General features: G+C 43.0%; 1 protein-coding gene across 1 annotated transcript in view; it reads right to left on the minus strand.

Annotated features, from left to right (window-relative positions):
- Positions 1 to 2,361: 2,361 nt before the first annotated feature.
- The window catches only part of ARMC9 (armadillo repeat containing 9), a gene marked incomplete in the record, with an annotated part of 177,786 nt that continues 154,616 nt past the window's right edge, over positions 2,362 to 25,531 (minus strand). The window contains 6 exon segments of the mRNA XM_077487677.1: positions 2,362 to 2,906; positions 8,054 to 8,199; positions 9,162 to 9,288; positions 12,461 to 12,597; positions 20,767 to 20,882; positions 21,256 to 21,363. Coding sequence (XP_077343803.1) covers positions 2,884 to 2,906; positions 8,054 to 8,199; positions 9,162 to 9,288; positions 12,461 to 12,597; positions 20,767 to 20,882; positions 21,256 to 21,363 — 657 coding nt within the window.

Here is a 25,531-nt window from a genome sequence, read left to right on the forward strand (position 1 = left end):
CCGGTGAGTGTATATGATTTGTCCAACAGTGACAGGCCTTGATGATGGAGATCGCATTTTATTATTATTTTTTCCTTGTTCTTGTTTCTTTTTAGCTGTCTGAGACACCACATTTGAGAATTAGATGTTGGATAAGATGGACATTTCAATCCTGTCAAAAGTTACAATTTTTCCCCTTTCCCTGGAGACAGTCCCTTATGTGAGGGGTCTGACCCCAGGAGAGGGGCACCCATGGCATCATCACTGGGAGGGAAAGAGAAACAGAAGGGGGTTGGAAGGACGTCAGACTTTTACTGCACTTTCTGCATTTCTTAATCCTGACCTCTACGCTCTCTGTGTTACTTGCTCCTGAGCAGGACCGTTTTTAAGGCAGGGCATCCCTTTTCTTATTTTTGCCCTTTGCACCCAATGTCCTCTCCTCCAAGATGCTCAGAACCCTTTTTACTCTATCCTGGCCCTGCAGCATTTGCTTGTGTACAGTGACAGCTTGATCTCACTTTCGGCAATCCATGATAATTACCATAGAGAGGGTGTTCAGGTCACATATGTGCATGTAGCAAACTAGGTCTTTGCTCTAGCCAATGGGTAGTTGCCTAGAAACAGGACACTGACTTTGCGGCACTCCACTGATCTGAAAGATGTGCCCAACTGGGTTTTGTTCTCCCAACATGTGTGGGGTTAACAAGATGGCATGACTTAACATTGGTGATCTGTACTTGTCTCTTGATAACAATAAAGGCACTGTTTCTTTGGTATGGTATAGGAACATGCATGTGATTCTTTATACTCTTTGGATTATGAAACATTGTTTACATCAATTTATGGTAGAGGTCAGGCATAGTCTTTTCTGCTGTTTTCTGATTGGTGGATCTTCTCTTAAATTCTATACCACTGGACCTCACATGCTTGTTGTAGGGGTTTTGCATGGCCTTGAAATGTTGCGCCTGCACTTACTGCAATGTGATTGTTTTAAATAAATGTTTGGACCATTAATGGTGTGCTAACAAAATTTCTCCTGATCTATGCAGATGGCGGTTAACCTACTGGCAGCTGCTACAACACCCCCTATTCCAGGTCTTGTCTAGGAAAGTATGCAATGGGAATAGATCGAATAATCATAACACAGATAGCTTTATATACAATGATCATAACTTACACAAGGCTCTGGCTGGTTTAGGATTTAAGATGTCTGTTGTAGAGGTTCTATAAATAGTTCATATACTGTAGCAATAATTTATAAGAACTATTCTATATGAACACTCTGTCCTTACTGCAGCTAAGCTCGCTCCTGCAGCTGTGACCGAGGAGTTTTGAACCTGGGTGGGCCAGAGCCCAATAGACATTCAGAGACACTATTTCCCCATCAGGTCCCCTTTATTTGTGATTGACAGCAGGCAGTGGCTGGATCCATCGTCAATACTGGATTTGTTTTTCTCATTGATTTAAAAAGGTAAATACTGCATTTGGCTGCTAGATAGTGCTGATGATCATAGACCAAGGATATACAACGAGATCTAGTGGCCGAATGCAATATTTTCTATTTAAATCAATGAAAAACATTCATCCAGCACAGGAAATAGCCTAATGACTTTAGGGTTTTTTGCCCCATTCACACAAAGGATGTATATTCACTGGACAATTTCCTAGGCAGATGTTTTATAAGTACACCCCTAAGTGTTTTAGAAATTACAAAACATCTACACCACTTTGAATCTTCATAACATGGAGGGAGGTGCTCTGTAGTTCACAGAAGCAACCTGGGCAGGGCCTGCTAATATTGCTTTGGATAACACTACAAAGGGCTCAAATTCTTGCAAGATCACTGGATTTCTGGCAGGTTCAACAGTTTTTTTTTTTATATACTTAACAGATATAACAAAATGCTTTAACTATTCAAAAAAGGGGGCAGTAAATGGAACAACTGCTTAAAAATGTCTTTTGGTCAGATTGTGTTTCCACATTTAAACATATCTAAAGAATGCTGCTAGTACTCAATCCAAAGCAAAAAAAGGTGAGGTAAACATCTGATAGGAACAGCCTATATAGTCTATGAAAAAGCATAAGAGAAAAGTCTAGTGCATTTGTCATTGACCATTATCTAAGGAGACACATTTTCTCTGCTACCGCTAGTGTAGCTCCTTTCAAGTTCTCAGGAGACATTTCGGGTTTGAACAGCTGTTACATTAAACACTTAATAAGAAAACTATGCTTGTCCATATTTGTATATTAAGAAAAATTTAGGTGGTATAAACATGGACCATTATTCTTTGGGATTAGAGCATATAATATGTACCAAATTTAGGAAGCTATGGTATAGCACTTAAACACACAGCTTAACAACAAAGGAACTGACCCTGCATAAAAAGATAATCAACATCCTCTATTTTTAATCAAGGTGAAACACATCTAGGTACATTTTAGTACAAAATACAAAGCTGGATTAGAATTAAGTCATTACGACTAAAACAGTTCATATACACAAATAAATAAATAATTAATTACACCAACAGAAAATCTGCAGCAAAAGGCAAACATCCAGAGCATGAGCCAACCAAAAGAACAAATACGGTACTTGTTAAAGTCTGTTATTGGTTCCCACGTATTGTTTTTAGTCATACCAAAACCTGTAAGCCTTTTAGGTAATGAATGGTAATTGTCAGTCTTCTGTGTTCAGTATAATAGGTCACTGTAAATCTCTGGGCTACAAAAAGGTTTCTTTCACAATAAGCACACATATTTTGTGTTTAAAGGTGTTTTCACTGGCACTCAGGTAGCAGACCTGAAGAGGTTCTTGACAAGAGGTCATAAGTTTGGATAGACATAGTTCTGCTGCCTTTTATTATATTAGGGAATCCTTGTTGATAAGCACAACTTTGCCACTTCTCACTTTCTGTAGGACTGACTGCCTGGAAAAAAGAGCGATAACATAAGTATTGAGGTTATATATTAAAATAAACATAAAAAAATAAAATATATGAAAATATTAAAGTACTTCAGATATAATAATAAAATCATATGTGCCATTACAGTAAGATATCTGTTATTTTAACTGTGGTCATTCGTTACATTTCGTATCAATATGTCCAATACCTAAATATCAGCACAGGTGTGCAATCTGTATTTTCTTTGTATTTTTTCTCAATAACGTTTTATTAATATTTTCCATATAAATAACACAGATTTAGAGTCATTTAGCCTAGGTTCACATATGTGCGATGCGGGAACCAGCGTGATTACAACACTGGTTTCCGCATCGCATCTCTCCCGCAGCCAATTCACACTGCCCTCGGTGAATCGCTGTGGGCGTCATTAAATTGTTAATGATACCCTCAGATCGGTTCACAGACCACAGTGTGAACTGTGAACTGGCACATGAATCAGATTGCATGGTTGAGATTACCCATATGATCCAATTCTTGTGTGTGTGTGTGTGTGTGTGTGTGTGTGTGTGTGTGTGTGTGTGTGTGTGTGTGTGTGTGTGTGTGTGTGTGTATCCAATGCGAGTTCAGCCATACAACTGCACAGACATTGCATGTGATCGGCACCTGCGGTGCGGGTGCGAATCACATGAGATGTCTGAGATCGCACTTATGTGAACCTAGGCTGAACGTCCATTTTAACCCCTAAAAACCTGCACCATCATGCCACTGCCGCATGCAATGCAACTGAAAGGATAATTTTTGGCAGGTAGTTGTGCCTTGCAAAGACAAAGGGGGGGATTCTTACCTTTACAGTTTAGGAGGAAATGTTTGAGGGGCCAAAAAAGCTTTGCTCAACTGAGCATTTTAACTGCTCCCCAACTACAAGTGTAAACGAGGCCTAACAAGCAGTAAAAATAAAAATCTTTAAATTAAGCCGCCCCCCCCTGGTATGTACTATGAAGTAATTGATTCTCAAATATCCACAAAGATCACAACAAAGGCTCTAAATCTGGTTTCAGTAGGAGCCAAGAAAACATCTTTGTGTGGATTTGCAGGCTGTACAGTTGCCTGATCACTTCCACACACCTCCAGTAAATCCCCACTCCCCTTGAACGCCCCTGCCATGTTTCCTGGGCTATGCGCTACCATCTGCGGATTTGGGTGCCTATAGGTAAAACAGAGGGAGACCAGCCAATGTTCGTTCACTCATCTCCCCTGCCTGGAAGTATTACAGCACATCTCGGTTTGTTTCCCACAAGAGCCGTGGAAGATACTTATAATGGAGTGCGATATGCCACACATGCCGAAGTGACAGCAAAAATTCTAAGTCCATTATCAGGGGTTAACAAAGTGGATGTTCTGTAAAAGCTTTTAAAGCGCCGCCTATGGAAAGTGTAGAGTACCAAAGTTTGTCACTGTTTTGTGGGCGCACACAATTTTAAAATTTGACATGTTTGGCATACATTTACTCAGTGCAACCTCATATTTTATATTGTGCCCACAAAGTTGGGTAATCTATTGCATTTGTGTGCTTTCAAATTATTTGAAATATTTTTTTAATGATATTTTGAACTGTATAAATTATGGCCATATTATCATGCGACATAAAAACTGAAACTACCACCATTTTTCCAGGGTTTATTCTTTCAAAAAAGCAAACTTGAGGCCTAATGTTAAATGCAAAAACAGCTTTGGCAGCAAAAGGGTTTGATCAGTTCTGTACAATGACATTTTGTTTTGCTTTTGCCAGCATTCTGTGAAACATTTTGTTCATTTGCATTTATTGTTGCCTTTACTAATCCTACTTTTTTCTTATCCTTCCATGCAGTTTATATGAATGCATCTCAAACACATTCCAAAACGAATCATAAGTGGATGTAAACCCAATTCATGAAATTTGAGCTGGGCACATATCTGCAGTGTTTTCTTATCTCTCGTCAAAACACTAAGTTCCGTGGCTTTCTCCTGCTCCGTTCTTCTGTTATCAGCATGATAACTTCTGACAAGTTTTATGATAACTGTGATAAAAGCAGCCTGAGTTTTGTGTCAGGGTGGGTGCTATAAATAGATTAACAGAGAGCTGATCTATTCACAGCACAGCTCTGCCTATGTGGAGGGGGGTGTGTGCCTTTCCTCCAATAAGCTGTCTCACGGTGTATGGCAAGAATCCACACCAACAGGTGAATCAGGGAGAGTGAATTCTAACAGGAAGTGCACTTTCTAAATAGTATATAAAGCTAAAGACAGCAGATATACATGTGCAATTTATGTAGGATGATTTGTTTTATCTCTATGCATCATCTGAGGCTGTTCACTTCACTGAGTATATGTGAGGGTTTACATCCACTTTAATTGCAATATATGTTTTTTTTTCTTTAGGTAGGTCATACACAAAGTGAGGTTCTCGCCAATTTCTCCTGCTTGCAGCAAAGAAATTTTCTTGATCAGTCACCAAGTACCTCCCAAGAGACCATGTTTGCAGGTTTTCCTTCATCTTGCACAGGTGCTTTAATTCCAAGTCAATGGCTTGGTATTTTGGACAGCTATTTTATCCAAGAAAAATTCCCAAAACACAGCCTGTTGTGGGTACACGAGGACTGAGGTTGAGAACCACTGCTGTACTTAACAGGACACAAAGGACTTCATATACATGACTACTTAGGAGATATGCTGCCACCTTTAGGTAAATGGCCAAAAAAGGCACGAGTCCCTGCCAAGGCAGAACCTCTCCCAGCTCAAGTAGGCCTTAGTTTTGTAGCAAGCAGAAAGGAACTGTCATGAGAAGAAATATCTGTGTATTGTGATGTACTCCAAGAAAAGGGGGGTGCACTAAATACCATAGGCCTGAGGAGATGAGCCAACAAATCCACTTAGAATTAACAATTGGAGAAGCAGCCTGACTCTTGTGAGGACCATCAAGCAAAACAAAGAATTGGGGGAAGCCCACATAGGAGGAACAATCAGTGTGAAACCCTGCATGAAGGCTTTTACCAAGAAATGAGATGCAATATTAAACAGAACGGCCGAGGCTGAGATCTGTCCCTTGGTGGTAATTCAGATCAGAGACACTTCCACAACATACTCAATGAAACTTATGAGTCTTCACCGGGCATATGTTGTGGGTTCACCTTCCCGGAGGTTGACTTTCTCGTCTTCAGGAGAGTAGGGGTTACAGAATCAGAAATACCCATATCCCTCAAGACTTGGGCTGTAACAGCCATACTGTCAAAGCCAGCAACTGTAAAGCAGGAAGATGGGACCCTGCTACAGAAAATATGTCTGATCTGGACAAATCCATGGCTCTTCTGTCAAAGGCTTTATAATGTCTGCATTCCATACAATTCTTGGATAAGCGGGTAAATTTGGGACAGGCAAGGAAGAAGCTGCAGTACAGGAAAAGCACAGAACAGGCAAAACTGATCCCAAGGAGTCACCAGGGCATCAACCACAGACGCCTGAGGATCCCTGCTTAAGGACACAAACTTATAAAGTTGGTTACTGAATCTGGATGCAAAAATATCCACATCTGGTGTCCCTCACTACAGACAAATCTTTGAAAACACTTCTGGGTGAAGGGCCAATTCTTCCAGATTTAGCTACCGGTAGCTGAAAAAGTCTGCCTGACAATTTTCCACAGTAGGAATGTGCATGGCAGAGAGGACTGTAACATGAAGCTCTGCCCAAGACAATCTCGGGTCTGCTTCCTTCTGAGCAGGAAGCAGAATTCCTTGATGGTTAATGTACACCAGTTTTACTCCAACTGGAGTGAACCTGGCACAGGGACCACACTGAAGGCAGCCACCATCTCCCCAGCACCTTCAGGCAAACACAAATTGAGAGACTTTGCAATGTCCTCAGGGACTCTACCTGGGTTCAAGAAAACAGGCATTTCTCTTGCAGAAGCAGTACCTTCACCAGCACCGTTTCAAGGACAAAAGCCTGGTACACACTAGAATTTTTTTTTTCGTTTAACCCAGTGGGCTGAATGAAAAAAAAAAAAACTGAAGAGCTCGGGAGAAGATACTGTACTAACAATCCAGGGGCCAAATGTTGGCAGATTTCTATTGAACCAGCTGATACCACCCGATAATCTGTCTGATGATTCTGAACCAAGGCTGATTTCTGAAGGTTCAGCATCATTCTTAACATTTGATGTCAGCTTCTGAACCGATTGCTCTCTAAGAAGCAGGTTGTCCAAGTATCCACAATTGGGATACCTGGAATCAGAGCCAACATGGTAGTGGCGATGCTCTATTGCAAATTACATAATCTGTTGGTGAGGCTGGAAAATCAGAATATGTAGGTATGCATCCTTGAAGCAAAACAATCCTTGATCAGGTGGATATCATCCCGATTTTCTGCATAGGCCCATATTCTAATCATACAATCATGGTTTATACCTGTTCTTTTATGCAGTAAAGCAACTTCACAGTATCTAAAATGCTTCTGCATTTCAAAAGGTTTTGTCTGGAGCTGGGCTTTAAATATCCTTGATGTCTTTGGCAGGATGTGATCAGATAAATTGGCAGCTTGCACAAAGTTTACAGATAGTAACAGATTGTAGAAGATTTATTACTGGTTAGTATGCTTGATTTGTTTGAGATCAAAGGTAAAAAGGAGATCTGAACTTGCAGTTTTACAATGAGGAAAGTTTTTATTACCAATTACCTGCTGGCAACTTCAATTATTTGTGAACAAAGAACAATCAATTCTAAGAAACACTGTGCAAACTGTTCAATAGCACTTTCAATAACAAAGAAAAAAAAAAGAAAAAAAGGATTTAAACATCCTCATTGCTTTACATTGCTTCATGTGACACCTCATTCCCCAGGGCAAACTTTGGTGTGCTCTGTGGCTATGGCTTCACCACGTGAACATTACTTCACTGACATGAATATTGATAAACGTTTTCAGAACTTTCCCTACGTAATATCCTACTTATAATTTGCCAAGTAGTACATTCAGTCGGAAACACGTGTATTAATATGATAACCCCGCAGAGCAGGAAGCACATGTTCCACTGCACTGCAGAGCCAACGACAGTCACAACCACTGAACAGGTCAACTGTTAACCTGTCTGCTCAATGTACTGTCACAACAATAAAGCCAAAACTTATCCGCTCATAGCTTACTCTGTCTGCTGCGGGTGGATGATCCAGCAGAGCTGGGTCGGCTGGTTTGTTGTGGCCCAGACTGGGAAAACTGAGGGGCAATAGTAGGAGTCTTGGCTTTTCGCGGGCTGACACTCAGAACCTCAGGACTGCGTGGCATCCAGGATCTGATTCAAGAGGCAACATAGGAAAGGACACAGCAAGCATAATCATGTTAGTAGTCAGACAGTAAAGGTGGTCATAAGTAGTTTTTCTGTTTGAAAAATAGATTACTCCATCCACACAAATGAGGCCAATTCTGACAGCTGCACCCCAAGATCGAGAAATAATTTCCAGCATGTCATTTACATTAAATGTGTTGGGCATTTTTTAGCAGCAAAACACTCCTATCCTGAATGCGCTGGCTGTTTATTTTTTCTGCCTGTATATGCCCCTGCCTTTAAATGCATTGACCCATAGGCTAACATGGTGGGGCATTTAAAAGCAGGAAAAAAGAAAAAGAAAAGTCAAATGCCGATAAACGTGGCGGGTTTTTGTGCATGAGGCCTTAAGCTGGCCATACATTATACAATTTTCTCACTCAATTTCCTATAGATTTACCTTCAACAATGTAATGCAATGGCCTGCCTGATTGCATACAAATTGAAAGCGTTTAGGTCTATCCTCATATTATATGGTTTTGGTAAATCTAAAGGAAAATTGTAAAAGAAAATTGTATAATGTATGGCCAGCCAAAGTCTCACTACAAATCTGACCTGTGCTGGCAAATAAAGCTTGCTTAGCATATGGAAAGTCTCATTAAATTTCCATAGAGTGTCAGTAAGGTTGTAATTACAGTTTGGATTTGTTTCTGTAAAGGGTTTTAACAAGGTTTTAATTCATGGAAAATGTGATTAGGACAAATAGGTTAAATCTCCCTAACAGGGACAAAGACAGCAATACAAATCTGAGATGGACTCTAATCCACTCTATCCAAAACAACACCTTTCACCTTTACTTCTATTTTAATAATACAGACTACAGAAATGGTGTGCAGGAGCCTACAGCAACCATTGGGTTATTACACATCCAAAAAAGCACTGAAACAACGGCTGTGAAAATCACTATGTATCAGTTGTAAAGAGTTTACCTATTACTGTGTCCATTATTTTTCTCCATACCCAAATCCAGGATCTGAGGTGAAGGTGGAGATACAGGACCTCTTTGATCAGACCGACTTGATGGTGAAAAGACCTGTGAGGACTCTATATCTACAGCTATAGGAGGCAAATAAAGTAAAATGTGTGCCATTATTAAAACAATTCTGGAAATTTTTTTGTTACATTCAGGATGAAAATTGGATATAGGTACCTAAACAGTAGGAACCTAAAGATATCAAAGCATTCCTTTAGCAATTGTGCAGAGCAAACCGGGAGCCCTGAAACCCTGGGCAATCCAACAGGCAAATATGGAATTCGGTTCTTGAAGTCAAAGCACTAGCTCACCATATCCTCCTTCTACAGTTATAAGCCAATAGGGAAAGATAACCTTAACTCTGCCTTCAGGAACGCAAGTCAGTGTTACATAATAGACTTTTTCTTTTTTTTTTCAAGGTGCTCTGCAAGTCTATTACTAGAATGGGCAGGAACCTATGGATGTCTGCTATCCTGTTGTATATTAGTTTTATAACTTTTGTATCACTACAATAGCAGCCTCATATATGGGGTAAAGTAGCAAACCAGAGGTGAATGCCCCATTGAAGGTTTGTAAAAAGGACTGGGAGCAGAGCCTCACCATATTGTCACACACACTATTATTGCTTTACAATTAGGAAAACTGTGCACCATGATTTCTAATTCTTCAAAGGGAAATGAGGCATCTACATTGTAACAGAATTTTATGAGCTGCAGCCAAGGACAGGGCTGTAGCTCTGTACTGGTATAGTGAACCTAAAAGGTGTATAGCACGTGGAAACAGATCTTAAGGTGTTACTAAACCCAGGGCCCTGCGCTCATTATATATGGTCTTCCACAGTACACCGAACATAGAAATGCAATCATCTTAGTAAATATAAACTGCCAAACACCTTTTCTCATCAGCAGTATATAGCAGTCTTGTGACTTCTATCAGTGTCTGGTTAGAGCTTGTAGGCGGAGCTTCATATGGCACTGGCTTTCCAATCAGGATGCAGGACCCCTGACCCTCTGTTTTGACAGTGCCAACTGGCCCTGTGCCGATCACATGCACCCTCCCAAAAAACAAAAACAAATAAACTCTAGCAATACACACCAAACTGAGCATGTGCAGCCTGACTCCACTAACTGCCTCATCTGGACATGTTATGGGGACAATGCAAGAAGGAGGATCTGTGCTTGCAGGATCTAACAGCCCTTATACACAATGCAGAGGACTAACCCAAACCTGCCCTTAATTTAGCCACTGCTATATATGCTCCAACTTGGAGACTTAAAAATATAGAGTTAGGACCACAATATACAGATGAGTCTTGAGGTGGGCACTGCGGATTCCACATACATTTGCAAATGTGTGCAACTGAAACTCTGCTTTTAATATGAATTGTTAGACATGGTAATTTTTGTAGGTTTGTGTTATGCATTGCCTTTCCATGTGCATCTTCCTGCGAAGGCTAGTTGATGGTCGCCATCTTTATGTGTAACATGCAGAAAGTACACGCAGCACAGAATCTCAGGCCAAGTAAATGCATATTTGAGGTGGCTGGGTAGTAAGGCCTAATTTTCCTGTAGAATATGTGCTACATAGTTGACAAGGGGTTAATAAATATTGATGCATTTTTTTTAACTGAAATCACATGAGTTTCTATTTATTTTCTATGCGAGAGCCTCACTACCACTTTAAATTGCTCGCTGTCACAATACAATAGCTCAATGGAAGGATCCCCCCCCCCCCCCAATCCACCTCGAAAGTATAGATAGGGGAATCGGGTAAATTTTGACTCGCGTATGGGCTGCCTTACAGTCTACTTTGGCAGCCCAAATCGAAATTAAAGAGCTGTTTCTTTTTGTTTTACAGTAGTCTCAAAGAGAGATTGTGTTCCAAGGGAAAATGGTGGGACAGAAGGTGGGAGCACCAAGTATGCACTGTGAATTCAAGTTTTTAAATCCACACAAGAAAGTATTATAAATTATATAATGTCCCTTTAGCAATAACAATATTGGGAAAATTCAGACATACTACTAAAATATCATTTCACCTCCATGAGCCCTTTTTAATAAATCTTTTTAGTTTATTAGAAATTATCTTTCATACTGTTTTGTCAGAAGATGCTGGTTGTTTGTAATAATAAAAAACAGCAAAGTAGGGTATCTATGCACAGCTAGTTTCCTGTGAAAGATACAGGAAAATAATCTGATTTCCTGGTTGGTCTACAAAAGATTTTGGTCACAGTAAAGTTCTTTGAACATCTGCACATGTGCTTCACTGGTTCCAGGGTCACACAGCGGACACTGCCAACGATGTCTGCAAATAATGAACAAGTCACAAACAAAAAAAACACAACAGTGACACAGGCCTCCAAACAGCTGTGGGTTTGTCCTTGGAATGGTAAACAGTGACACTAAACATTCACATTTTACCAGTTGCTGCTTTTGTTATGGTGACCAAAGTCTAGTGTCATGTCATTATTGTATGTGGTGTTCCTTCCTCAGTGCTCACGAAAACAAAGATGTCAGTGTTTTAGTGAGACTCAAAGTGCACCTGTACAAAGCAGATTTTATTAAATGCAGACTAATCAATACTAAAGAAAAGGATATAGCTGCTACTGCAACCAATCAGATTAATGGCCTGTACACACAATCTGAAAATCGGTCAGAAAATACCAATTTCAGCGCAATCGTACGATAATCAGATCGTTAGTACAGAGCTTTCGAGAGCCGTTCACAACAATTCATCTGCTATTATTCGATCGGACAAACACAAAAATTTTCCTCGTACGATACCAGATCGTACGATTTTAGTTTAGTCAGTACAGTTGTCGTCCGAAAATACAATACAAATATTATTATAACACATGATATCACTTGCAATTTTTTTTTCTGTCGTACGAGAATTTTCGCTACTTTAGTAACCTATTCAATTTCTACTTGCGACTATTAAGAGGAAAAAGTCAGACGATCCGTCATACGATATTCGGATCGTGTGTATGGGCCATATGTTGCAATTTATTTTTAAACAGGACAGAATAGTAATCCGATTGGTAACTATAGGCAATGCTACTTAAATTTCCAGGAGCTCTCTTTATAAAATGAGCTATTCTTATGTTTTATCAATTCTAAAAAGGGCACACTTGCATTTTATTGCCTACCAGGGCTGAGTAAAACATAAAAAAAAAAAAAAAAAAAAAAAAAAACACAACAACAACTTTTCAGCTGAAGTTAAATATCAACATACTTTGTTATCAATTTTACTTACACACTGATGCCACGCTGTAATCAGCAGTAGAAGGGCGGCTACCACATCGTGTAGGGGGTCTTACTGACGAATTTAAAGATGCTTTCTGAACTCTGAAGTTATTTGATGGAATCAAGGGTGAGGCTATGTTCTCTGGCCTAAAAAAATTGTATGGGAAAAAGTAATGACTAAAAGCAGTAAACAGCTTACATGAAGAGATGAAAACCCCAAACATAAGATCATAATGCATTGACTAATATGCTCACAGCAATGTCAAAGAGAAGACAACATGTCAAATCTGTGAACTTCAAGGCCAGAACTCAGGAAGTTAGACCAGTATGATAGAGAAGCATCTAACAATTTCACAATAAGGTTAGCAATGGCAACCTATGTACCGTTCTTGTGACAGGTTACTTTAAATGAATGCAATACATTTGACTTCCATAGTAGCTAACAAGATTTAATTTTCCCTGGAAACATGACTGACCGTTATAGCCATTCTCTCTACCTTTGTTCCCGTTTTAGAACCAGAGTGGTTATATTTTATATTTTCAGTATTAACATCAGTCGCATGTCTGTTACACATTGCTTGTCTGCAGTGAGTGGTATAGAAATACACTGCACATAAAGTATAAGGATATAAAAGTAATATAAATAAAGCAGGACTAGATTAGCAAAATTACATCAAATAATAAAAGGGGTACAAAACTCCAACTGAGGCCTTTCTAAGAAACAGGATACAGGAGGAAAAGGATGGCACTGCTCAAACAAACCTACCATTTAAGAGGTGTGGACGTAGAAAAGCAGTGGTTGGGGGTTAAAGTGGATTTTAACGAAATTTGAGAAAACAGTACTATATGTTTGTTATTTGTTCCCATTCACACAGAAGACTCAAAAAGTACCTCGTACTTTTTTTAGAGGTTTCTTAGGAGAAGATGTCATGGATGACTACAAGCATTTCTCAACAATTTCAGTGAGAGTCTGTCTCAATAGAAAGGCTAAGGAAAGGATAAGCTCCCTCTCAAACTGGTATTAAAAACTTAAAAAAATAAAATCTTCCTCCTGCAAGGCACTATCATAATGTGCTAGTATGCACTGCATACTAGCACATTATAAGAGACTTCCCTTGAAACAAAGTCCTCCATCAGCGTGCTGTCCCCCCTGCAGAGATTTCCATCTTCACCCAGTCTTCCTTCTGGGTTCGTGGGCTACCTTGGCATGAATGGCAGAGCCGCAATGACGTCAGTCACGCACATGCGTGTGGGAGTCTCAACCGTGGCACACAGCTCTGAAGGAATGGCAAAGGTATGCTATTCCTTTTAGAGCGCATGTGTCGGTGACATCACAAACCGTTAAAGAAGCTCAGCTTCTACATTTTTACCCTTAGTTAGGAATGTTAGTATTCAAATCTAGTTTAGAACTGATCAGATGAAATTAGCCAGCACAAGTACAGACAGGGTTAATTATGGCAAACACAGCCCCCAGTCCTCTCATAAATAAAGAAAACCAAGTAGGATTTTCCTTGCTGTAAAAGATGGCTGCAATAGCAGCTTGCACTTAACCCCTCACTGGTTGAATGTACATCCAAAGAGCTGAACTAGTTTAAGGATCTGCCAGATACCACAGCATACATTCAGAGGTCTAGCAGTATCCATGCCTTGATGGGCCGGGGCTGTTTTGGCAGCAAAAGGGGGACCTACTCAATATTAGGTGGGTAGTCAAAGTTATATCTGTGTCCTAACTTTTTTTTTTTCTTTCATTTTGCATTAAGAGGTGGGGAATAGTTTAAAGGAGGAGTTCACCAAACAAAATAATAAATGCACATTTTTTTTTTGCAGGTAAAAAAAAAAAAAAAAAAAAAAAAAAAAAATTATATATATATATATATATATATATATATATATATATATATATATATATATATATATATATATATATATATATATATATATATATATATATATATATATATATACACATTTAATATAGTTTTTTTTGTTAGGAGTCTGCAATGCATTACATCCACAATCAGCAGGTGTAATGCCACGGTCCTGCAGACTGTGTGTAGCTGTCTGCCTGTACCTCCAATACAGGCAGCTGAGATCCAAGGGCAGCACAATATATACCAAAAGGACCGTAGGGGGGGCGTGACCGGAAGCCGACCTTGATGGATGCCTAACTCCCTCGCTCTCCCGCCAGCCTCCGCTAAACGTCATCCACGGGGACCATCCGTCGCCATCCGATGGGTAGATCCAGGGCTACCCGCTCATCTACCTCCAGGGGACCCTCCGCTGTCCTGCCGGGCTCCGCCACGGACCTCCGTTCCTTCTTTTTGGCGACAGAGCTCCCGGCCGGCGGATCCTCCAATATGGCGCCGGCTGCATCCACCGTGCCATCACGGGCCCCCTCCCCGGCCCGCAGACAAGCCGCCAGCCCGGACCTGCGAGTATTGGGACACCGCAGCAGACATCCTCGGCCCCTGCGGCCTCCGGTGCGGTGAGTCAACCCCCGGCCGCCCTTCAAACCACCCAGCTAGGCCTGAGGCCTACCACGCCGCCCCCATCGCTTCAGCGGTGCACGGACAGCTATCCACTGGGGCCCAGTCAGCACCCACACCGCCCAGCACAGCAGTCCCCCTCCCATTCACCTGTGGATCGGGTGACAAGCATGAGAGATCCCTACGGGGATGGACTGAACCGGGAGGCGGGGGGGCTAGGCCCGAGGCACTCAGGGAGAGGGTCCCCCCCTCCACCAGACACTCAGTGCTCAGTGGCATTTCCCAGGCTGCTCCGGGCAACCTCAGACCCCTTTATCTCTGCTGCATCCCTGGGATCTCCCTCCTCTCTGGACACTGGGGACTTTCCTGCTCTCTCCCCCCCCCCCCCCCCGGGGAGCCACTGTCCAGGCCTTCTGTGAGGATTTGGGCGTCCGCCCTCCCCAGATCTCCGATTGGGACCTTGTGGCTACTCAGCCTACGCCACCAACGCTGTGGCAGAAGGTTCCAACACGCCAACGACCCAGAAACCGGGATACGCCAAAAAAGTCTAATCGACAGGGCCCTGGCTGACCCAGCCCCAATTTTTTCTTTGGGACTCTTTTTCTCATTTGTTGACCCCCCCCCCCCCCCCCGCCCTTGTGGCTATAGGGATGAAGGTTCGCTGTTCTCTTGACTGATCAGTGGTCTAGTGCCTGGACGATACATTGCTGCTGGTCTCCGTTGTTTCTATTCCCCCCCCCCTCCCCCCGGTGCCTTAACATTGACTTCCTGCTCTTAGGCTGGCATTTGGGAGACTCGAGAGAGTGGGTTCTCCCTCACTCTCACGACCCCCCCCTTCTTCCTGAGTATACAAGTGGTGTACCCGGGGCCCTGGTCTCCTCTTTGCACTGTTACAATTCATATTTTATCGTTTTTTTTTTTCAGCCCGCACTCACTCATTCATTCCTAGGAGCTGAATGAGGAGAACTTGACTCCCATGCAGCCGTCTGGCCCAGGCCTTGAGCGCTGGGTCAGGTGGCCCCCTGGGAATCCGAGCAGACCCGAGTGATTTGCTCGCTCAGGGTCAAGGAATGCTATATGTCTGGTCCTGTTACGAATCCATGTTTTCTTTACGATTTCTCTTTTGTTGCTCCAACGTATTTCTCTTCTCTCTCCCCCTCTCCGTTTCCCTTTGTCACCATTCTGCAGTCTGTAGGTTCCGGAGATGTAGTGGCTGGGTCCTCCGGCTAGGGCAAGCCCGCTCCTGGTGGTCATCACTGGACGTCGCTATCGGGTAAGATTCCGTCTACACACCTACCCCCCCGCCCACATGACTTGACTGATGGCTAAGATTCTATCCCTGAATGTTCATGGCTTAAACTCAAACAGGAAACGGCATCTGGCGCTAAGGGAATTTAAACAGTCAGGAGCAGATATTGTCCTAGTTCAGGAGACGCATTTTGACAAAGGGGGATCCTTTGCCTTCGCCTCCAGACACTTTCCGCTCGCGTATCTATCCTCGGGGTCCCATAAGAGAGCAGGGGTGGCTATCCTGATCCGACATGGAGCACCGTTTACTTATATTGACCACTACAGCGACCCTCGGGGGAGCTTCCTGATACTTAAGGGTACGTGGCAGTCGCAACCGATTACCCTGTGTACTCTGTATGCTCCGAAAGTCCATCAGCATAGCTTTCTCTCCAGAGTATTATCACGTCTCTTCAAAGCCGATCATTGATATCTGGTGGTGGGCAGAGACTTTAATCTAGCTCATTCGGCTGCGGCGGACCGCTTAGTGGCGACCACCCGCGTGCCTTCGATCAAGGCCCTCAGGGACTCGAAACTCTTTCGGCAACTCACCCGACGTTATGCACTCTTCGATGCCTGGTGAGCCCTCCACCCAGGGGATCGGCAATATACGTATTACTCAGCCCCCAACCAGATGCACTCCCGCATCGATTACTTCTTTATCAATAACGCTATGTTGAGAGCGACACGTAGTGCCTCTATCCTACCGATCTCATGGTCGGATCATGCCCCGATCGTGCTTACCCTGGAATTGGGCTCCCCGGTAGCTCAGCCCTATAATTGGAAACTGAACACCTTCCTTCTACAACACCTTCCCCCCCAATCGTAATTAGTTTTGACCCTGAACCACTATTTTACAGAAAATATGACCCCAGATGTTACCCTCCCCACCTTGTGGGAGGCCCACAAGGCGGTCGTACGAGGTAAATGTATGGCACTTTCATCAGCCATGAAGAGGGACGTTGCGGCCACCAAATTAAACAGAGAAGGAGCTCAGACAGTTAGAACAGAAATTACAAACCTCTCCGTCCCTGCCACTCCTCAGAAAAATCAAAAACCTGCGTACGGCGCTCGGAGACTTGGCACTCTGCCGGGTAGAAAAAGCTCTTTTGCGGATCAAACAGACGTACTATGATAGGGGCAATAAGGCGCACTCTCTCTTAGCAAGGAAACTTAGAGACAAAGCCCTCCTGTCAGCTCCACACCAGATCAAAAATAAACTTAATAAGATTGTCTCCCACCCCAAAGATGTCGTTGACACGTTTGCGGGCTTCTATGCGGAGCTATACAATAGCCCTGACATCCCCAGCAATCCCCTACCGGCCGAGCTCACGCATCGTATGCAGCAATACCTATCAGACAGTGGCATCCCTCATATTCGAGAGTCAGACCTAGCCTCTTTAAATATGCCCATCACGGAAGAAGAGGTAGAACTGACTATTAAGTCCCTCCCAGCGCACAAATCCCCGGGTCCAGACGGCCTGCCCTACGAATATTATAAAGCATTTCTACCCCTCCTACTCCCGCACACGAGTAGACTTTTTAACGCTTTCTTACAGAACACCCCCGTCCCCTCGGATATGCAATGTTCCTTCCTTACCTTGATCCCTAAACCAGATAAGGACCCCAGCCTCTGTGCCAATTATAGGCCCATAGTGCTCCTGAACGCAGACTTGAAAATCTTCACAAAACTGCCATCTCTGCGTCTCAACATGGTCCTACCCTCCCTTATTCACAAAGACCAGGTAGATTTTGTCCCTCTCCGCCAGGCTGGGGATAACACAAGGAGGGTAATAGATCTGATCGACGTGGCGAATAGGAAGAGTGTGCCGTCCTTGCTCCTGAGTCTGGATGCGGAGAAGGCCTTTGATAGATTGGGTGGCCCTTCTTGTTTACCACGTTGACCCACATAGGGATAGGGGGACCTTTTTTGCGGGCCATACGTCATCTTTACTCCAACCCATCCTCTCAAGTAAAGACCCCCTTCGCCACCTCTTCGACCTTTACTATTTCCAATGGCACACGACAGAGATGCCCTCTGTCACCCTTATTGTTTGCTCTCTGTATAGAGCCCCTGGCGGTGTCCATTAGACGGAACCATGCTATTAGGGGCATCCCGGTTCGGGGCAGGGAATGTAAGATCTCGTTATTTGTGGACGATGTTATTCTCACCCTGACTTAACCCAGGATATCCTTGCCCAATTTACATATGGAGTTGGATTGTTATAGTGCCCTATCGGGCTACAAAATTAATGCTTCAAAGTCGGAGGCCCTTCCAGTTAACATCCCGCCCCTGGAGGTGGACCATCTACGATCCAACTTTCCCTACAACTGGAAATCTACCTCCCTGAGATACCTGGGGATAAACATCACCCCAACTTTCACCTCCCTATACCAAGCAAACTACCCACCCCTTTACAGAGATATTAGGCAACTAATCTCACAATGGCGGAAACACCAAATTTCTCTCCTCGGTAGAATAGCCTTCGTGAAAATGACAATTCTCCCGAAGCTCCTCTACCTCTTCCAGACCCTCCCCATTCCCATACCTTCCTCACACCTGAAAAGACTACAAACGGACCTGCTTCAATTCACGTGGAACTACAAATGCCACAGAATACCTTGATCTGTCATGACTGCCTCCCGATCAGATGGGGGTTTAGCGTTCCCTGATCTAGTTAAGTACTACCAAGCGGCCCAACTCTGTGCGGTTGCTTCCTGGTTTACCCAAAGATCTTATAACCGTTGGACGGAAATCGAAAAGTTATGGTTGGCCCCGACTCACCCTAACAGTATGCTCTGGAGTGCGGCGACATTGATCCCCCAGTCCCGATTACTGGGATCTATGTCCCACCTGCAACTCCTCTGGCGTAAGCTCTCTAAAGTGTTTGGCTTGACCTCGGATAAATCACTCCTGACCTCCTTTATATGCAACCCCCAGGTGCCAGATAGCTTATTCCATCAGATGTCACACCCCTGGTCTTCCCGGAACCTCTTCCACCTGGGGGCCCTGGTGGACCCCAGATCGAGGAGACTACTGCCCTACGTTGACCTCCAATCCAAATTCGACCTCCCCGTCAGGGATTCTACAGTTATTTGCAAATCCGTCACTTTGCCCAGACCATCTCCTCCGACCTACGCTTCTCTCCGCCTACCTCATTTGAAAACGTTATTCTAGCAGACACAGCCCAGAGAGGGATGATCTCTGATATTTACAAAATAATTGATGCATTTCCTATGGGTTCTAAAGGTAAACATGCATACATGCTCAAATGGGAGGAGGCGCTGGGTGAGGTGTTCACGGACCCCGGACGTTCTTCACGCTATCTACCCTTCCACATCTGATAGATGCTGGCGATGCCTGGAGCACAAGGGCACCCTCCTACACATTTTTTTGGCAGTGCCCCCATATAGTCCCCTTTTGGAAAGAGGTCCAACACCTCTTGACCAGTATCCTAGACCGACAGACGGATTTGACCCCCAAAACCTTTTTGCTTGGTGTCCCCTTTCCCAAACTGTCAAAATCCCTACAAAAACTAGCCCGACACATCCCGACAGCTGCACGGTGTCTTGTTGCCCTTCACTGGAAAAAGACACAACCTCCTACCCCAGGTGCACTACACGCCAGAATCAGAGACGTGGAGCTAATGGAAAAGATGACCGCCAGGATGCAGGACCGGTTGGAGGCGCATGATCTGGTATGGAACCCCTGGAACCTCCGGGAAGACCGGACCTGATCAGACATGCAGAATATTTATGGTGACTACCCACCCCTACTTCTTCTTCTTCCCCCCTCTTTTCTTCTCTTTCACTCCCTTTCGGTATCCCCCTCGCTTTCCCTTTTCTCGCTCTCTCTTCTTTCACGCTCTCCCAGGAGAGTATACCTGATAATGTTTTGTACAAGTATATAGTACCGTAAGTCGATACCTGCTGCCTCAGCATGAAACCTTTCACCGGAAACAGAGATCTGAGGATCAGTTTATTGTTGGTTGATATTTACTTTTTGTTTACTCTCAATGAAGATCCTAACACTTGCGGATAGCACTACTTGGCCTGGTTTGTACCTGCGCCAGGTGGCTATACTCCGCAGGCCGATAAGCATTGATTATTTGTGAATTCTTCGTTTCTGGTTATGCCAATGTTGCAATGAAGTGCATGACATGTAATGCTTTGTACTAAACGAATAAAAAGTTATTTGACAAAAAAAAAGGACCGTAGGCTGTAGGGCTTTAAAGAACTGCCACCTCACTCATTCAGGGTGACAGTAACAGTGCTGGGGTCTAGCAGTCAATCACTAGGCACAAGAAGTGTTATATGACAGATAGAGTGATGTCATCATCCCCCTAGCAGCCAACAATAGAGATTTTAGTGCTGGAGAGAGTCAGTAAGGTGAGAATCAATTGGTTGGGTGTCTTTGCGGAGACACGTCATTTGGATCTGAAAGGGCAAGGAGGCAGGGTGTCTTTAAATGAAAGTAGCTTACTCAGCAGAGACTGATACGGGTAGAAAGGAAAATGGATACACAATGTGTAAGGGTACATACATTGTATACACAGCCCGATGACGGCTGGGGGTGACCGGTCTTTGCAATGGTTCAGCAACACTCTGTAGCATACCAGAAAACATTCTCTTTTTTACTTTCAGAGTATGAGTCATGATCTGCAGAGATAAAATGAATTATGAATGCACTTATAATATGAAAGACATTTATATTCTGGTAAATATGTTTTCAAATCTAACACCATCAATAAAACGTTTTAAATGGCTGTAGGGCCTTTATGCCTTACTTTGTATCTGCAATTTCTGCTTTATTTGCTGAGCTTTTAGTGCAAGCAAAGAAATGAAAATGATGTATGAAAAACAAAAAAAAAACAAACAAAAAACAAACAAAAAGTTGAGACGCTGCACATAGCAATCATTTAGGGCTTGTTTACACGCATCAAAGACTACCCCTCCTCTGAAAATCGATCTGCACTCAGATCACTTTTCAGAGGCTTCTGACAAACGGTGAGGAAGCAATATGTTGACTTACTCCCAGATATTCTGTGGTGAGTAGTTTTTCCCCAAACAATTCTCCAACTTGAGGCTGAATAGCTTCATCCTTGTCCAAATTTTCTTCCAGGACATCGTCCTCCTCCTCCTGAGCAGAAAGAAAGGAGTTTACAGTATATTTTGCACAGTCAAAAATCCCAGGTGACTAATGGGTCAAATAAATGTAGTACTTGGTGTTGAACTGGGTTTTTAGACACTCACACTCCATTAGTTACAGGGACCAGGGACAACATAAGAATTAGTTTGCTTATTACACAGTAAGCGGTCTGATCTTTACCTGGCAGTCAAAGTATACTGGCAAAGATCCAGAATTGTTTCTACAAATGCCTGTGACAAAGTAATCGGTTTCAGAGACAACCACAAAATAAACACATTTTCTTGTGGGTGGCATTTCCCTTACGATGATTTAATATGCTGCACAAATGAAAACAGACCATGTTTTTTTAGTGCACTGATGCAAATGATTCCATACAAAATACATGTTCATAAAGTGCTTTTTATGAACATTATATTGGCATCAATAACGTCTTAAAATATAGAAAAGATGGCTCAGTTTTGCTGGTATCATTTTTACTTTCTTTTTTTTCCCACAGTGTTTGTGATTGTTTCTATGCACATTGTTTGTCCCTGTGTAGCACCACCTGTCTCTTCACCTTATATTTCTTGTGTTTATATAGCTAGGTTCATTTAAAAATAAAAAAATAAAAATAAAATAATAATAGTAATAAAACAATGTCAATCCATAAATAAACTGCATTCTCTGAACTCTGGCTAATGCACAAAAAAGAGTGAAAATGTGCTTTTGCTGAGCTATTGGGTCACACTACCTTTTCAGCCTGATCACTATGGCAAACAGGAGGCGATAAGGGTGTTTATGCGGCATGATCAGAACCAGCTATGTACTGCTATCTGACTCCACATCAAAGCGCCATTCCAGACCTAGTGACATCCAAGGCACTGCTTGTGGCCTCTACAGATCTGAGACATGCAGCAGGCAATCTGCCTTCCCATCAGGGAACCAATCCTGCATACACCACGTTATTTACTCTATTCCTACTGAGAGATCAATCAGCAGGCCTTCAACGCTCGCCCGCCCTTTTACCCAAGCAAAACTTGGATGAAAACAACAAGAAATACCCACACTGCTTTATGGATGGATGTTTTTTCAACCAGATTAACAATGTAACCATCAGTCCAGGGAGAGGCAGAGTCCCCAGTGCCCCCACGGAATGCAGAGATGTCAACCCTCTATCCTATATCTCAGCGGCGGCCTTACACTGTAGAGGAGGGACCCACCAGACCAAGTGAACAAGATTTGTGCGTTTCACTAGACCACCTTCTATCAAAGGTAGACTCAAAGTGCAAACTACCCTTCACACAAAGACAGCTAGATAATATGAAACAATGGTGTCAACAAAGTAAATCCCACACTAGATAGAAAAGGCTGGAATTGTTAGAAAGGGATCAAATCAGCACAAGCTTTGCCAATTACATATAACTGAGGAAGTCCAAAATAGCAGTTTTTGCGGTTGCAGAATACTGTCACAATGTTGCTTCTCCAGTTGTCTATTAAAAATTGCTGTCAAATACTATTTACATGTAGTTTGAAAGAATACATTTACTTTCCAACCAGTTCATTCCCCCTTCCCTTGCTGGTGTTGCTGACTGCCTAATATCTCTACAACCCTCTTAGTCCCATGCCCTACTTTTACCCACACATTTATACCCCAGTTCAATTTCAGGTCCCAAGTTACCTGCCACTTCTATTAATTTTTCTTTCCGTCCCCGTCCTTTCCTAACACTGTCCCATGCTTTTTTTTTTCCTTCTCTCCTTCCTTACCTAGAGCTCTGCATTCTCTTGGGTAGACTACCTCTAACTGTTCTTTGCAATGACCCTTACTTAAATGCACTTGCTAGTAAGTGTGGGGAATGTACTGCTTTCAAAATTGATCATGTTCCTGCATTAACTCTGGAGTCTGGAGAATTTAGGTGGCCTTCTCTCAACTACAAAATCTTAGTTTTCCTATGGTTTATCATTAAAAAAACAAAAAGTAAAACTTGCGCTTGGTAAAAAATTTGTTGATATGGAAGAAATCAATTTAAGAAAATAGCAGCTAAGCACAAAAAACCAGATACTAGGTCTAAATAACAGAGATGTGAAAAACAGTGCAGCGCTTAATGTGTATAGATATAACACGTGACTGAATACAGTGAAGCAATAGATCAGGAAAAAAACTTCAAAGGTAATGTTTCCAAAAAGTAAAACATCAATGGTAAAAAATATAAATGTGCATATTGTGCAATAAACAAAGAATTAAAATTGGTTATTAAACCAAAAAGATCAAAAAATTCCTTTTAAAAAAGGCAAATAGTTGTTTAAACTACAGCTTATTGCTATGAAGCACAAACTTATAATTAAGTGAAAAAAATGGAATTACGTACCGGTAATGTCCTTTTCCAGGAGTCTTTCAGGACAGCCACCTTAGAGAGACACCGGCTCCTCCCCTCTGAGGAAACACCGCCTTCATTTTCATGATTTAAGCCTCCTCCTCCCTTCGTTCCTCAGTTCTTCCAGAGTACCTCCGGCCAACTGGGGAGACACAAGAACACGTCAAACAAATAAACTTTTTAAGTCTTACCTGACGGCCTCATGTAATGAGTTCCCGATGATCTGCAAACAATTTGGGTGGGAACCGGTGCTGTCCTGAAAGACTCCTGGAAAAGGACATTACCAGTACGTAATTCCATTTTTCCCCAATCGTCTTTCAGGACAGCCACCTTAGAGAGGATAAGCGAGTATATTACCTTAGGGTGGGACCACTGCCTGCAGTACTATACGGCCAAAGGCTTGGTCTTTGGCTGACAGAAGATCCAGTCTATAATGTTTCACAAACGTAGAAACACTGGACCACGTTGCAGCACTACAGATCTGTGCAGGAGATGCCCTAGCCCACTCTGCCTGAGAAGATGCTACTGCCCCGGCTGAGTGTGCTCCAACCCCAACTGGAGGATCTAACCCCCCTGTCACGTAAGCCTGTCCAATGGCTAACCTTAACCATCTAGCTATCGTACGTTTAGAGGCTTTGGAACCCTTCCTAGCCCCAGAAAACAACACAAAAAGTGAATCAGATTTCTTGAACTGACCTTGTGCAATCCAAATAATGAAGAACACATCTTTTAACATCTAATCTGTGAAACATGTGTTCCTGTTCTCTTACTGGATTCGAACAGAAAGTAGGTAGCACAGTCTCCTGTATTCTTATGGAAACTAGAGGCTACCTTAGGTAAAAAAAAAAAAAAGGTGCCCTAATAGAAAGGGCTTCGAGTTCACTTACTCTCCTTGCTGTAGTGATTGCCACCAAAAATACAGTTTTGAGAGTGATCAATTTTAACGAGCAAGGTTCTAACGGCTCAAAAGGTTCCCCTGTGAGAACCTGTAAAACCAAAGCCAGATCCCGACTAGGAAGGGGCGACCAAAGGCTTGGTCTTCGCCTACTTAAGGTTCTGAAGAACCTTACTATACCAAGGACTGACATTAGATGTCTATCCAGAAATACGCTTGAAACGGATACCTGACTCTCCAATGTTTCGGGGCTAACCTTTTATCTGCCCCTGACTGCAGGACCTCTAGAACGGCCCCCGAGCTGTGCTCATTGAAGGAGTTCTCTGAGCACCAGTTATTGAACCGCTTCTATACCTTCAGGAAAATGGTCTGAGCTTCCATTTACCTGCAATTCAAAAAAGAGTGGCTACTAACAGTCTGAGACCCCTTTGCCGTTCGGTAATTCCTCAGTAGCCAAGCTGCAAGGTTCCACCTGGGGACAGCAGATTGGACACCGGGAAAAAACCCCGGGGAGTTCCACCGACAGGCCCTTCAGAATGGAGAACCACGGCCTCCTGGGCCAATGAGGTGCGATTAGACAGAGATGGTAATCTCCACCTGAAACTTCCTTAACTCTGCAGGAATCAGGATGGGAAGGGGGAAAGCATAGCACCTAGAGAAACCCTAAGTCTGTGCTTAGTGCGTCTGCTTCCGACATCCCATCTCCCCTGCTCATAGAACAGGAGATGGCTTCTTTCGCGTTTTCCCTTGGGGCAAAAGAAGTCTATCGAAGGAATCCCCCTCCACCGGGTGATCACTTAGAAAACGTCCTGTTTGAGAACCTGGTTGCTCTCTCCCCGCGTTCTCCCTCCAATTTTGATGGTCTCTTTGACTCCTTCCTCCTTGGATATTGGCCAAATCCACTCTAGGCCTT

The sequence above is a fragment of the Lithobates pipiens genome, unplaced genomic scaffold, assembly GCF_037356315.1.
Source record: "Lithobates pipiens isolate NorthernLeopardFrog02 unplaced genomic scaffold, aLitPip1_a1.2 Scaffold_18, whole genome shotgun sequence".
NCBI classification, from domain to species: Eukaryota; Metazoa; Chordata; class Amphibia; order Anura; family Ranidae; genus Lithobates; species Lithobates pipiens.